This window comes from Trifolium pratense, linkage group LG3, assembly GCF_020283565.1.
Source record: "Trifolium pratense cultivar HEN17-A07 linkage group LG3, ARS_RC_1.1, whole genome shotgun sequence".
Classification (NCBI taxonomy): Eukaryota; Viridiplantae; Streptophyta; class Magnoliopsida; order Fabales; family Fabaceae; genus Trifolium; species Trifolium pratense.
The window spans coordinates 49,817,293-49,834,003 of record NC_060061.1 but is presented as its reverse complement, the minus strand read 5'-3'; the positions used below and the strand labels follow the sequence as shown (position 1 = coordinate 49,834,003).

Below are 16,711 nucleotides of genomic sequence, written 5' to 3'. Positions count from 1 at the left end.
TTCACAAATCAATTAATGATTCCATTAATTATTTCTCCTCTTTTCATATATCATAATAATACAATAAAATTACAAACCAAATATCATAAACTTATTTCAATTTCTGCAAGTTAGACACAAAACTTGAAGCAGCAAAACCAGCAGAACCACCAACAACACTGATCAAAGCAACCACAACCTGTACTCCAACCTCGACAACGTTATCTTCAGGAACAAGGTAAACAAACAAAGGTCCTAAAAGAAGCAAAACTAAGCTGAGTGTGAAGAGTGATCCTGGTGTTGTTGGATCAGTAGCAGCAGACAAAACACCAAGTTCTTCTGCTTTTGAGAGAAGACCAAGTTTCTCTATTGTTGATAGAGAGAGTCCAGATTTCTCTGCAGCTGATAATAAACCTGCTTTCTCTGCTTTTGATAAGAGCTTTAATTGTTCCATTCTTGTGAGAAGTTTTATGGATTGTGTAGATGTTACAGCATTCCTAGGTTGTTCTCCAAGTGGGAATACAGTTGAATTCTGCACTTTGGTAATGGCTTAGTAAATGTAAGAAATCAAACTTTTGAACACAAAAAACATGTATTTCATCATGTGATATTTGTTAAATGAGTTTGATCGATCTCATCTTAAAAACTAGCTCGAAAGATAAGAGTGCACAAACACATTTATATATTCAATAGCCTAAAAACCTAAGCAGTTTAGACAACTTCAATATTCACTCTCACGCCTAGGATGGATCCTGGGTCCAATTCCACATTGCAATTTTTAACCGGCTTTGATACTATGTTAAATGAGCTTGAATCCTATCTCAAAAGTTAGCTCAGAGGATCAGGATGTCCAGACATATTTATACATCCAATATTCGGAGAATCTGAGTGTTGGTTCATGAGGGGGTCCGAGGATCATCACATTGAGCACTAAACAACCACATAAGTGATTTTGACATCATATCTTAACTCAACTTTAGGACATTAGGTTTATGGGTATCTTACTTATAAAGTGTTCAACACATTCACTTTTTCATTTAACGTGAGACTCAGCTCACACTTAAAATATCAACCCCGAGCAATATGAGACTCCAATACAATTTCAATAATATTAAGGATGGATATGGATTTACTAGCTTATACACACAAAAGAATGTTATTTTTAACAATTGAACTCATGCAAAAATAATGGCATTAAAACTGGAGTTCATTGTTGTCCACTAATTTTGTCACTACCAGCAACCACACACTGCAACAATGATTAGTCATTGATTTGGTTTTAATTTTTTTGACAAGGATTTGGTTAAAATTTTAAGTGGTTCCTAACAGGTAAAAAAATGTTTAAAGTCAATAACATTATAACACAATATTCAAAGACAAAATTTTATGCTAATTTATTATTTTAACTCTAAAACAATTCTTAAAATCGCCCAAAATGCTTTCTCATAAAGTGTTCAATATATTAAAACATGAAAGGGCGACGCGTAATTTAGAATTCGGCCGCGAGGCAGATAAAGTCTGGTAAAAAATTATTCCCACCATGAATCACAATTTAATTAATTATATAAATTACCAAAAATCATTATAATTTAAGCAAGTATAAGATGCATCAATGACAGCAAAGAAAAGAACAATAGAAGGGAAGTATTATATTTATTATTAAACATATAGTAATTGTGTTGCACTGACCTTTTTAGAAGCTACTACTGTTCTAGAGACAGAAGGAAGAGGTTTGGAAGTAGCCATGGATTTGACAAGAAAAGGTGAGAAATTGAGAGAGCTTTGTGTTGTGAAATGAGGAACAGAAGAAGAATAGATTAAGCTGTTACTACAAATGTATGGTGAGGTCTTCATTGTCATCATCATAAATTTTCTTGCTTTGTTTATTTTTTTCTCTTGTTATCACTTAGCTGAGATGAACAAGAGTATCCTAAGAAATGATAATGTGTGGTTGAAAATAATGATGATAATTTATGATGAGGCAGAACATAGACCAAGGATTGGTTTTCCACTTGCATTTTAAAGTTTTCCTTTCTATTGAGCTTTTTAATTGAAGTTTAATTTTGGGTTTAATAAGTTTTTGTTCTCTAAAAATATTTTAAATTTTTGGTTTTTCACCACCAGTTTAATCTGATTCGGGAATCAGTTCTGGTATCAAGTGGTTCCAGCCCCTCCCGATCGCAATTTTGGGGGATCGAACCGCGGTTCTCCCTACCAAATTCAGCGTCAATCACCACTAAATCAACTGACGATCGGTAAAGTATTATAAATTTGATGTAAAACAACAAAAACATTTTAAATTTTATTTTAGTTTCCTTCTAAGAAAACAACAAAAGGACTAAATTTGGTAACAAAAGTAATCTATAGAGTTTTGAAAAATATATTTTAAATGTAGAAACTATTATTAAAAAGTGAGCAAAATATAGAAACCAAAAATATATTTAATCATAAGTTAATTATCAATCTCAAACGAAAAAAGAAATTATACTTAGTGTTTGACACGTTTCAAATAGTGAAATAAACCTATGAAAAAAAATGATACTTTATTTATTAACAGAGATTGGGTCAAGCAAACACAACGTAACAAACCAATATTTGAAACATGATTCATAGAGATAGAGGTCTTCACATTCATTGTCCAACAATATCTTAAATAAGATTATCTCCAATGAAATGCTCATGTGCAAAATAGTTTTTTTTTAAAAAAAATAAATGTGCAAAATAGTTTTTTTTTTTATAAAAAAATGTGCAAAATAGTTGTATACTTCATCCGTCCTTAAATATAGGAAGAGGAACTCCTATCAAAAAATACTTTTTTACAGAATTAAGAGGATAATGACATCAAAAAGTATAGAAGAAATCCCAACTAGGTTGGCACCCCTTATATACTCTAATCCTACGTCAAGTGCTCGTCTATATATATATATATATAAAGTAATTACAAAGTGGGGGGCTAAACCATACCCAAAATCTAAAAATAAAGAAAAGAAAACATAACAAGAAAAACATTAAGAGAAACGAAAATATGGAAGACCACATCTATCCCAAAAGAATACATCCAATAAAGCTGGGGGCAAGGAACTCCACCACTCGAGACCTGTCGAGGCGTGTCCCAGATTGGCTAGAATGTCGGCACAAGCATTCCCTTCACGAAAAATATGTGAAAATAACACCCTCATATTCCTAGCAAAACATTGCGCCAACGGTTCCTCAAATCCCAAAGAACAATAGTGGAATTTTTAGACGCTTGAACCGCAACTTGAAAATCACTTTCCACCCATAATTTCCACCAACCCCTAGAATGAGCCTGTTCAATAGCAATAATAATAGCAAAGCGCTCTGCGTGAAGAACATTAATAATTTGAGTTACCCTTTATATTTAATGTATTCAATGTTGTTTTTTTATATTCCAATGCAAGTTAGTGGTATTAATGAGAGATATATTTGAAAAAATAGTAATAATTGCATCTAAAAATTTGTAAAATGTCTTATATTTATAGACAAACTTTTTTGTAAAAGGTTCATATAATTAAGGACCGATGGAGTAATTAATTTCTTAAAAGTAAAAAACTACAATATATTTTTGTTCTTATTAGTTTAGCTCAGTTATAGGAACATCGCATTTTAAGGTAAAATTTTAATCATTTAGCTTTCGATAGAAATTTTCTATTTTTAAATTATTTAACATAAGCACTTAGACTACTAGTTACTAGTTAGTAAGAACTCGTTACTCTGTCAATATAATTCTCACATTTTTTGGAATATGAATTGTCCGCATTGAAAAAAATCACAAAGTTTCGCGCAATTTTGCATCTCTACTATTAAATAAAGATTGTACAATTCAAATTAATTACACATTAATAAAATCAATTACACACAATCTTAACCAATCATCAATTTTAGATCAAACGATTAATATGAATATTTGTGTTAAATTCTCACACTCATTTTTTGGGTGGATTGAGCAAGTATTTTCTTAGCATTTAGGTTGAAATTAACTCAACATTAAAAACCGACTTATAAAATAAAAATTATATCTAATTTTTTTACGCACAAATTATATCTACTTATACATATTTAGGTCATCTTAAAGTAACTCTTAACATGTTTTCCTATTTCTCTTCCTTTCAAACAAAAAAAGTTCAACATCTCTCTTCAACTTTTATCTTTGGTAGCTCTCTCTTTACAACTTCTCTCTAAAGAAACACATTAACATTTGTTTGGTAAGGTCAGATTTTGAGCTTATAGCTTATAAATTCATATGACTAAAAAGACTTGTTTGATAAATATTTTTCAAAAAGAGTTTATAGCTTATTTTACTAACTTAACTTATTTTTCAAACACAGTTTCAAGTGGTTTATGAGTTTATAGCTTATCATTTTTTCTTCTAATTTTACTCTTGTCATCTTACTTGAAAAAAATTAAATACTCCTATGAATTAAACTTTTTTTTATATCATTTCATACTTATAAGCTAGTTCAACCATTAATTTTACCAATATTATAAATTCAATCGGTTAGTTTATTCGCTATAAACTAAAAATCTAAAACTAACTTATAAATTATTAGCTATAAATTATCTTAGACCATCTCCAATGGTGTAGTACCTATTAGGTACTCATGGTACTTATTAGGTACTACCATTGGAGCACAACACATTTTAGTACCTAATAGGTACCACTTCTAATATAAGAACTCTCTCTCTTCTTTTTATGGGACCCACTTTATTTAATATATTCAAAAAAATTTAATTTGGCAATATTATTTTAAATTAAATTTCAAATTTTATTGATGTGGAGTTATTGATGGGACCAATTTTAGAACTTTTTAAGAAATGCTCCATTGGAGAGGTTGAGTACCTATTAGGTACTATTATTAAAAAAATAATAAATTGATGATATGTCTATGTGAGATCATTTAAGTACTCAAAAATGGAGTGCTCCATTATGGATGCTCTTATAAGCTATTTAGGAACTATATATTTTTTAGGAAACAGAGTCTTTGAATCTGTTTGATTAAGTGAAAATAAATATTAAAAAAAATACTAAAATCGATGGATGAACTTAGACTATTTTAGTTCAAATTCATGGTAGTAATGAACAAAGGTTGTTGAAATTTCAAATACGATGAGCAAGAAAGAAAGACATAAACACCGACATGACATTATAACCCTCTAACATTACGTGGCATAGTGAAGTGTGTCCGACAGAAGTTGATGTAACATGCACAAGAGGTTGACAGACGAAACACAAATGTGACCGTAGATGATGTGTACCATCTTCACCATTCTTCTCCACGTGTTACTTTTCAAATGCCTTTTGTCATTTGTCATAATAATTCATTTACAACACACCATGAACATTGAACATTGAACATTGAATTTTAACACATGATGTTTCAAACATCACTCTCTCTTTTTTCTTTCTTCTAACTTCTAAACTCCTTCTCAAATTTTCTTCTTCTTACCCTTTCTTTCTTCATTTCGGCTCTATAACATTGTGAGCCACCCTGCCCCATTATTTCCTACAAAGGTTCTGTAGTTCTGGTAATCTAAAGTTCGGTCGTATAGTAAGTTAAATTTATTAAGAATATATTATTCCTTTGTTGAATATAGTATCTTGTATTTAAGTTCAACCTTTTTTTACTTTGGTATTTTTAATTATATTTGCATCATCATTAAGACTATTTTAAGGTACTAAATATGTAATATTAATTTTGTGCCTAATTTATACTTGCATTAATTTTGGTTGATTTTTCTTTCCTCAGAGAAAAATTCAAGGGAGTTCTTCTGTTGAAGGATTTTCTTCTTTTTCTCTCTGGTTTTAATGGAGGTAATAATAAAGAAAATGTAATTAATCATGTTTATTTTAGTGAATTCTTCGGTACAAATCTGATTTATACCGTATACTGCTGAGATGGATAATTCTAATAAATGTTTATTAATTATTCACTTTAGCGGTGTACATGTACATTTCTAAATAAGATATGTATCAGAGTGTTCATCGATTATTTTTTATTTTTTGTTTTCACTTCTTATTATGCAAGAAACTAAGACTAGTTTGTATTTTTATTTATTTTTCCCTTCAGAAGTTTTTTGGTGAGAAACAGCAAAGATTACCCTCAAACTCCAAACAAATAGACCTTACTCTTAAGCTTTCTCCTTGTGGTGCTGAAAATGTGGAAGAAAGGAGGTTGATAAGGTCATCATCAATGGTTGGAGAGATAGGAAATATCAATGTTCCAAATTGGTTAGAGAGATCTTGCTCTCTTCCAATAGATAGTGAGAAGAAGAGAATGCTGCTAGAGAGGCAGAGAAGTGTGGCAGCTTCAGAGATTCATGGTAACTTTTTTTTATTCATTGACCTGTGATACTTGAGGTGATTAAAGATTTGTAGTAGAGTGTTAGGATTATTATTTTCTAGGCTGGAAAATAATATATACTCCCTCCCGTCTTATATATAAGCAAAGATTCTTTTTTTCAGGTTTATGGAATAATGATGTACAGTTATTCAATGAACCTAAAAATTGAATCTTTGCTTATATATAACTAATGTATCTGATCCATAATATGAATCAGATACATCTCTTATTCAATGACCCTGAAAAATGAATCTTGGCTTATATATAAAACCAGGGGGAGTATTTGTTTATATTGCAGCTAGCTTACTAAAAAGTTACTATGAAGCTTTTTTACGTAGTTTTGGGGACTATCTAACGGCATTGAACCGCAATTGTGGCCACATTCATATGTATTTTGCCATAATTTTTAGATTCACAACTTCAACTTCAATTTAGAATCATTCTAACAGCTGCTTCTTTGAAGTCCTTTGTATTTCCTTCAATTGATTTTTCAAATTGTTTACCAACATGGGAGGTAGCATATTGGGAAACTGATGAATGCACTTCAATCGAAGCTCGTAAATGTAGTGTCATTAACAATGTGTCTGGTTTATATTAGATCAGATACATCACTTATTCAATGAACCTGAAAAATGAATCTTTGCTTATAGTTATATATGAGACTTATTTGTTTATATTGGAGCTAGCTTACTAATTAAAAAGTTACTATGAAGCTTTTTTTTAAAAGTTTTGGGAACTATCTAACCGCAATTGAACCACAATTGCGGTCACATTCATATGTAACAACCGCTTCTTTGAGGTCCTTTTTATTTCCTTCAATTGATTTTTCAAATTGTTTACCAACATGGGAGGTAGCATAATTGGGAAACTGATGAACGTGCTTCAATCGAAGCTTATAATTGTAGTGTCATTAACAATGTGCGATGACACTGCAGAAACGAAAGTTTTCCAAGGACACATTTCATCAATTTGAATATTATGCTATTGTTTAATTGTTCGTTTTCTGGTGTTATTGATGATTAAGGCTCAATATTCTTCACAAGAAGTTTTCTGAGTTCTCACAAGACATAGGGTAGAAGTTTAGTAACAAATAACAATGAGAGGAAAAAACTGAACAAATTTGGAGGTTTCCTCCCATTCTTGCAGCATAGCAAATTAGTTTGATTTTACGTGTTATGTGTGCTAACCAATGTTTTAAAAACTGGACCGAACAGGCCGGTACCACCAGTTGAACTGAGAACCGACCAGTTTGCCGGTTGTACTGCAGTCTAGTTGAACTGAATTTTTTACATTTTTAATGTTGTCCATTTTGTTCAACTGCAGTTGAACTAATTGAATCACCTGGAGGTTTTCACCGGTTTGATCTTCAGTCTGGTTTTTTAAGCAATAGTGTTAACAGTGTTAGTGGTGTTTACAATACACATAACTCTTGTTAGATGCTGATATTTAGGCCCTATTTGGACAAACAACATAGTTAAACACTTATATTTCTATAGCAAAACGTGAATCTTTTTTACTACATTTCATCCTAAATGATGCATATTCCAAATATAGGTCGAAGACATTCAGCTGAAGGAGCAGTCGGTTCCAATTTCGAGCAATCAGCCAAACAGGAAAACAATTCTGTGATTTTCCAAAAACCAATAGGCAAGGAAAATCCACTTCCACCTAAGTATGCTGATGCTAAACTTGAGAATCAAGCTAGAAAGCTTAATCTCCCAAACTACTGCAGTCTTAAAGGTGATGTGATGGAGATATTGCGACAAATGCCGACCGTGACAACGACCGGAGATGGCCCAAATGGGAAGAGAATTGAAGGGTTTCTGTACAAGTATAGGTCTGGTGAAGTTTGCATTGTATGTGTCTGCCATGGTAGCTTCCTCACACCAAAAGAGTTTGTGAAGCATGCTGGTGGAAAGGAAGTGGCTAATCCAATGAAGCATATCACTGTTTATCCTGTCGCATTTTAGAGATCAATGGTAATAATGTTTTTATAATATTTCAGCTTTTCTTAGAATGTAAAGGTAAGTTGAAACAATGAAACTATCTTTAATTAGTTTAGATTTAATAATTATCCTATCCATTGTTCGTGTGGTTTATGTAGAAGAAAAATTTCATTGAAAAATCGGTTCCTGAAAAACATCGCCATGTTACTACATTTCTGAAATGTGTCTTAGCTAAATGTGAAAAGTTGAGCTCTAGCTCCATAGATGAGCGCAGAAGGAACAAGAGATGAGCGTGTTGAGCCTAAAACCCAGAAACAGAAAATGGGCGCAGGATAGGCGTCAAAATGGAAATCTTATTCACCAATCTAATGGTTACAATGAATGGTATAAGCTACTTATACCAAATGATTACATCATAACTAACTAACAAGGAAGTTATTAAGCTAACTAACCTAAAAACAGTTAAGCTAACTACTTAACTTGTGAAACAAGTAACGGCCTATTACACATTGATTTCCTGAACATTAACACTAAATAGCATTTGTTTTAAAGTTTAACCTAAAAATTATGTACAGAACTAAAAATGGTAAAAGAAGAAATATCACTAACTAGTAAGATGGTTTTGTTCAAAGCCAAGAGACTCAAATGTGATCTAGTGACAACATGCAAAGCAAGATAGCCATTTGTTCTCAGAAGCATTTGGTGTTGATTTAGGATTTTGAGGGGCACCTGATGTTCCTTTAACATTCTGTTCCGTCGATTGCTTCTGCTGCTTTCTCATGTCTTCGCCGCGTCTGGATGAAGGATTTTTGTCTCTATCTGTTGATCTTCACATTACAAAAAGATAAAATAAATTCAAATTGTTTATGTATAAACTATAAGCTTTTTTCATAAGTTGTCTTTGAGAGTTTATGGAAATAAGCTGAAAAACATCTTATGGACATGTCATAACGTTGTTTCCATACGTAATTATGTCAATAGAAAAGCTCAAAAAAAGACAACGAAAACAGTCTTAGTTTCAAAAACCAACCTTACAACAAGGTCTACAATCAAAATCTGAGATGCGACACCAAAGTTTTTGATGTCTTTGCGACCACAATACAAGCTACATCAGTAATATTTGACTTTAATTCTCAGCAAAGTTAAATATTGCAACATGAATCTTACAGCAGCTGTAATGGCGACTTTCATACAACAGACATGCATTTTCATACCTAAAAGTAGTTAGTAGCAAGAACTTACGCTTTAAACGCAAAAGATTTGGTGCTCCCGTCTGGATCCTGAGAATGATCATTATCAGAATAGGACGAAAGAAGTATATTGGAATGTGGAGCCGAGTTATCGAATTTCAAATCTCCATTACTTTTATTATTCTTTGGTATTGTACTTGTTTCCATTATAACCTCTCTCATTGTCTCAGCAGCTTTTGCTTCTGTTGCTTTCAAACTATCTTCATGTTGTTCGGCAAAACTATTACTGATATCATTGAACTTAGTAGATTGTGGTGGAGGTAAAGGTGGCGGATGATTACTTTGAGAACCACCGGACGCGTTGTTCGTGTGATCAGCTTGTTTATCCACCACGTCTAAATTACTCGACCAAGCCATGTCATTAGAGAAACTCATATTTCCCATTTGAATACTAAACAAAGATTCATTAGAAGTCGCGCTCCAATATTTTGTGTTTGATTGGTCTCTATCAAAAACATGTAATGGAATTCTGTTTGTTGAAGAGGTAGCAGGAGGATCCTCTTGTCTTTCCATTACTTGTATTGGAGGGTTTTGTATTGTCTCAGGAACAACTACTGCATTAGTAGATTGTTGTCCATGCTTTGGCATTGAGCTTATTGGGAAACCATCATCACTAGATTCTACGGTTACATGGAAATCCTTTTCTGATTTCGGATGTACGTTAGTATCTTTCTCGGTTTTGCTCGAGGCATTATCATGACTAGATTCTGCCGCTAAATGGAAATCATTTCCTGATTTCGGATGTACATTAATATCTTTCTCGGTTTTGCTCGAGGCATTATCATGACTAGATTCTGCCGCTAAATGGAAATCCTTTCCTGATTTCGGATGTACATTAGTATCTTTCTCAGTGTTGCTCGAGGCATTATCATGACTAGATTCTGCAGCTAAATGGAAATCTTTTCCTGATTTCGGATGTACATTAGAATCTTCGTTGGTGTTGCTCGAAGCATTATCTTTACTAGATTCTGCAGCTAAATGGAAATCTTTTTCTGATTTCAGATTTACATTAGAATCTTTGTTTGCGCTCCTCGAAGCATTATCATTACTAGATTCGGCAGCTAAATGGAAATCATTTCCTGATTTCGGATGAACATTAGTATCTTCCTTGAAGTCATTGATAGTACTTGTTGTTGGTGGTACTTGGAAGGGATTTCGTTGTGTTGATTCATATGTAGATGGTTGGTGCAACCTTGGCTCAAAAGGTACTTGATCATGCAATTTTTTAGATTCATTTGCATTCACATGTCTGATGTTCATAGTGTCATCATCATTAAGTAATAGGAAAGGGTTTTGTGATGACGACGATGATAATGAAGAAGGATTTGATGTATTTGGATATGTAGGATGAAAGTCACCAAAAGGGTTAGCATGATTTGCCTCCAAAAGACTATTGATTGAGTTTTGATCACGTTTTTCGATCACCGAAGAGGTTTTTTGGTCATTGGTAGGAAGAAAAGTTGCACTTTCATTATGAGGTGTTGCAGTCGTAGTAGTAGTAGTAGTAGCAGCAGCAGTTGCATTCGGCGTTAAGTGATTGTGATCTTGTGAAAGTTCTTGTTTCTTTTTGGAGTTGAATGGTTCACTTTCACTTGAATTTGTTGAAGAACTAGTTTTCAGATTAGTACTAGTTCCATTACCACTTCTAGATTCCATCAGCCAGCAATGTCAAGTGATTTATGGTCTAGATGTTCTGTAAAACAAGAATTTCAATCAAATAAGAAACCATGTCCTTAATAAAAAATGATATTTTCAATGACATATGGCTTGTTCTCATTGACTGCCGGGTAAATAACATCAAATTATCAAAGGGGTTTAGAAAAAATAAAAAATTTAGCAGAAAAACTTACAAACATTAAATGCAAAGGAAGGAAATTACAAGTTCAAATGCGCACCAATATATTAAATGTTCATGCAATTCTCTATCATTTTAGTTTCACATAGAGCATATAATATTGTCCTCACTATTTGAAATTTTAGGATATGTCCATGTTTCTCATGATTATCCTGTTGATGTGAAGTCAGACATTGCATCTCATGAGAATCATCAATATCTGAAACAACATAAACAATTCTATGTTTCAGTAAAAATAGGTTTTAGAATTTAGAATTTGAACATAAAAAATCCTAAACTTTCATATATGTACGAGGGTTTTCGGATTGTAAATATAATTGCACCCGACATGTGTTACATAAATTAGGTGTTAGCCTGTTAGGTACTTTCATTCACAAAATCTCGTATCATCAAAGGGAAAAAATGCAATATGGTTATTTCTAGCAATTTCAACAAAGTATTTGGGCTAAAAAAAAAAGAGAGAAACTGTAAAACAAACTAATTGCATTATCATTTTCATTCATAAAATATCTAATTACATTATCATGATGTATTTGTCAATAAAACATGTAAACAAAAATGCAAAAATGTAAAGTTTTGGCAAAGCAAACAACCCATGAAAACTTATGCAATGTTACCTCAATCTCAGTTCCATATTACCTTAATCTCAATTTGGTGAACAAAATTCAGGAATCAAAAGCATTGAGAGAGAGAAAGAGAGAGGTTGCAACAAGAAAAGGTTAAATAAAGGAGAAAGGGCGTTGCACAAGTTTAGGGGTTTGCCATGACTTACAAATTCCTAAAAAGAAAAAAAAAATTATATAGCCCAATATAATCTTTCATATTTTCCTTAAAAAAAATAAAAACAACTTTCATATTTTTTACTCAATTTTAATCTTTCATAAACAAATCGATAACTATCATAAAAAAATAAAAAAATTTACAATTATCAACTCAAAATACATTTTAGTCAAAAAAAACTCAAAATACATTAAATATTGTCAAAAAAAATACAAAATTTATTAGTCTTTCTTAGCTATAACTTATTTCCTTATTTGTATATAACAAATGATAACAAGTGTCCTAATAATACATGTTAAAAAATTAGATATCTTTTGTATTCTAAGTTCGTTCCAAAAAGCTATATTTACCCTAATTTCATTTTTCCTCTCTTTTCTATGTGATCCCCTTACTCTTCTAATCTCATCTGTTTAATTCCATTCCTTTTTTATCTAGCCCCTTTAATCTTCTTCTAATCTCAACCGTTTAACAAAACACATCATTATGAAAAACATATATAATATAATCTAGAATGAACGTTATTGTCACGTTAGTAAAAAATATAATAAAATAACTTGCAATGTTCACATTATTGTCACATCATTGGAGAACAAGAACAACAAGCGGAAGATACAATGTTCACATAATTCAAAATAATTTATAATTGTTCAAAATATTAGCAAAAAAATTAGAATGAATATTATGGGTGTGTTTGATCTGCTAAAAAATAAGGTATTGGACAGTACAACTTTTGTTGTACTGTGTTTGATTTTAAAATTGTTCCTGGTACCGGACAAATTGGGGGCCAAGAGACATGATAAAAACTGAAATTCTTGTCCCCCACAAAACCACAAGACAACTTTTTGTTCTCAATACGTAATATAGAATGAATAAGAGTCATTCTCATACTATTATATATGTCTTTATAAGTTATTCTTTCTCCTTCACCAATAGGTTTCAATTTAGTCATTTTCGTTAATTTTGTTACTAAAATCGTTTGAACTATACACGTGTTAGTGTGTTCAAGTGTCCATGTGTCTCTCCATATATGCAAACTGGCTGACACATGTGACAAAATTGATGGAAAAGACTAACTAATGCAAACGGTAAAAACATAAGAAAATGTTAAACAGTGCCCCGGGGCACTAGTTAAGGATACAAATATAGAAGTTTTATCTCGTAAATTGTGCATTCAATATTTTAATGAAGTGAAAAGTTATTCTCTCTCATCATTAACTTTATCATTTGTTTTCTTTTTTAGTATGCTTAACTAGTACCCTAGGGGCACTCTTTAGCATGACCCAAAAACATAATGGACCAAATTGATATTTTCAAACGTAATTGACCAAATTAAAACGTAAAATAAACGTAAGAGATCAAATATATAATTAAGCTCATATATTATTACATATTAGACTAATTAAACCGATAGATCGTAGGGTCAAAGTTATAGTAGTAATTTATATTTACATGCATTTATGTGAAAGTGGTCATCTACACGAAATGGTTTGATTGCACTTAAAAAAGGTCAATGACCTTGTGAAAGTAGCTTGAAGTTGCCATCGGAGTACATTGTAAATAAAATAGTTTGAGTTTTTTGTATTTAATCTGGTAAAAATATAATATTTTGAAATAATTTTTTTAAAAATTATTAAAATTGAATTTTTTTATATTTGAACTGGCCAATTTTTAAGATTAAAATAGAGTCTCTAAACACAACATTGAATTTATTTTATTTTTTTACTAAAGACAACCTTGATTAAGAATATGAAAGTTTGAGTCAAGATCCTCATCTTTTCCTATTCTTTCCTTTTCCCCAGTTATTATATAGTTTTGAAAATATAAATGTAAAAATGTGACATTAAGTAGGTCCAAATATCTCTTATACACCTCAAAAGATTAAAAAACTTTGATAATGAAAAAAATGATAAAAAAAAAAAATGAATAATCTGAAAGTTTGGTTAACTGTGTAAGTGTAACATTTTTAAAGATAAATCAATAATCTGACAAAAAATTGATTGAAACTTTAAATTATGTTAAACGACGTCGCACATGAAATTTTGCTTAGTGTTAGTTTTATAAAGATGTTGATCCAATCAAAGACCTCGTCACTTATATTTAATTTTGTGGAAGTTTCTCATCATTTACACGAATCATGACATTATTTCTTAAAATATCTACACAAACATTCCTCCATATGATTTTTTTTTTGGTACATTCCTCCATATGATATTATTGCTAAAAGAAAAAAATACTTATGTGAACACATATTTAGACATATCATTTAGATTGATACACATAAAATTTAAAGAACATAATGCAATAATACATATATTAAAAAGGCTAAATTGCACTTTTAGCCCCTTAAGTTTCAGAAAGTTGTGATTTTGGTCCCCTATATTTCAAAATAGCATTTTTGGCCCCCTAAGTTTCAGGAAGTTGCAATTTTGACCCCCTATGTTTCAAAATAGCACTTTTGGCCCCCTAAATTTCAAAAAGTTGCGATTTTGGCCTCTTATGTTTCAAAATAGCAATTTTGACCCCCCTATGTTTACCCCTTTTGCAAAATGGAAGTTCAAGACACTTTTCTAAATGGAAGTTCAAGACACTTTTCTAAATCAAAATGACATAACAAATCAAGTCATTACATATATGAAGTCATTACATAATTAAAAAGACATAACAAAACGCACGAAGAGTTTTCAATTTCCATTGTTTCCTATTTTTGGATTTGGAATTAGGTTTTTTTTTACGTATAGTGAAAAATCCTTTTGAATAAACGTCACGAAGTATTTGGTTAATTCTTTAGGATTTGAGATTATATATGTGTGTTAGTGAAAGAATAAATTTAAAGCATGTGACTTCCTTTTATTTTTTTATTCTTTTAGTTTTTTTAATTATAAGATGACAAAAAAATGTTGACGTGGCAGCTGAGTTACTTAAGTGACTTGCCACATCAACTTTAACTCGATCAAAATTGACCTTTTGCAAAAGGGGTAAAGATAGGGGTCAAAAGTGCTATTTTGAAATATAGGTGGCCAAAATCGCAACTACTGAAACTTAGGGGGCCAAAATTGCTATTTTGAAACATAGGGGGCCCAAATCGCAACTTTTTGAAACTTAGGGGGCTAGAAGTGCTATTTTGAAACATAAGGGGCCAAAATTGCAAGTTTCTGAAACTTAGGGGGCCAAAAGTGCAATTTAGCCTATTAAAAATTAGTAAATGACGTGTATCTTTTTTTTAGTAAATGATGTGTATTTTATTGTGTGTCCAAATGTTTATCTTCGATCATAAACTACTCTTTTGTTGTCCAGTAATTTAGTGGTATGAAATTCATTTTTTGAGATGAATAGATGAGAAATTTTGATTTATCGTAAAAAAGTAAGGAATTTTGATTTGAATTATAATATCTACATAATTTTATTATTAATTGAATCATATTCACGAACACAGAAAAAACTATTCTTTTAATAAGTCATTGAGTTTAGTCTAGTGGTGAAAAATTTAAATAGTATGTATGAATTATGAAGTCATGAATTCGATTCTCTACTATATTATAAACAAAAAAATTACTCTTTTAATCAACTTATTACATTTGTCCACATCTTCTTATTAATCAACTTAGTACATGTGTCCACATGCAAGAAATTGTAGTGCCGGCCGAATTCAAAATAAAAATATTGATAGTTTTCTTTTGACAAAGAAAGCACTTTGATAGTTGATTGCTCATATTTTCAACATTTTATTAGAAGATAGAACAAATGTATAACTAAAGCCTTAATGCACAAGTAAAAGTCTTCTCTTATGACTATAGATGCTTTGAAAAATATCTTCTTGTTTTTTTTTAAGACATGCTTTGAAAAATATGTCTCTCAATATATATAATTTTCCATTTCTATATATTTTTTAAATATCTTAATTATAAATTGTTGAATTCACTAATATACAAAGGTAATTTGTTAATATTATGAACAAAATGTACATATTAACATACTTACTAATTTGTCTTAATAAATACGAAATATACCATAAATTCTTATAAAATGGGACGAAATAAATATACACATATTCATCAATATATGGATAAAATTTATAATTTTAATAGACATGTACTAGATATGTAGTAATTATTTGAAAAAAAAAATTATAATTTAAAATACACATTTATTGATGGCAAAAGGTGTATGCATATTGAATTGAATTGTGGTTTAGTGAATTTAATTTTTTGCTAGTTTACTTTCAATTCAAGTATAATTATATGTAAAGATCAAACCAATCAACACATTTGCTTTCCCATTAGTACAGTTTCTAAAACAATGATAATATCTAACCAAAAAAAAAAAAACAATGATAATATTATTGTACGGACAGCATATAATTTTTTTATCAAATAATAGAAAATTCCATAAAAACAAAGATCCTTGTTTTGGTTTCCTCTTTTGTTGAGAAACCGTACGGTAGTCAAAGACAAGCGTTCGTTGGAAACTACATCTAATTTGTTTCCTATACTATATTGACTTGTATTTTTTTCTCCGTATATTTTGGCGTTATATAGAAAGTGT

General features: G+C 30.9%; 2 protein-coding genes across 4 annotated transcripts; one reads left to right on the top strand and one right to left on the bottom strand.

Annotated features, from left to right (window-relative positions):
- Nucleotides 1–1,970, bottom strand: LOC123917505. Its single transcript, XM_045969248.1, has 2 exons — nucleotides 1,669–1,970; nucleotides 1–511 (listed from the first exon to the last, which is right to left on the bottom strand). The coding sequence occupies exons 1-2, from the start codon at nucleotides 1,843–1,845 to the stop codon at nucleotides 92–94; spliced, it is 597 nt and encodes a 198-aa protein (XP_045825204.1). The 5' UTR covers nucleotides 1,846–1,970; the 3' UTR covers nucleotides 1–91.
- Nucleotides 1,971–5,333: 3,363 nt separating this feature from the next.
- LOC123917504 (ninja-family protein AFP3-like) lies at nucleotides 5,334–8,417 on the top strand. 3 transcript variants are annotated; one of them, XM_045969247.1, is made up of 4 exons: nucleotides 5,334–5,546; nucleotides 5,745–5,809; nucleotides 6,066–6,318; nucleotides 7,893–8,417. In XM_045969247.1, the coding sequence occupies exons 2-4, from the start codon at nucleotides 5,804–5,806 to the stop codon at nucleotides 8,306–8,308; spliced, it is 675 nt and encodes a 224-aa protein (XP_045825203.1). In that variant the 5' UTR covers nucleotides 5,334–5,546; nucleotides 5,745–5,803; the 3' UTR covers nucleotides 8,309–8,417. The 3 variants fall into 3 exon arrangements, with proteins under 3 accessions (XP_045825203.1, XP_045825201.1, XP_045825202.1); XM_045969245.1 differs by having other exon boundaries at nucleotides 5,335–5,523; XM_045969246.1 differs by having other exon boundaries at nucleotides 5,353–5,509.
- The last annotated feature ends 8,294 nt before the right edge of the window (nucleotides 8,418–16,711 follow it).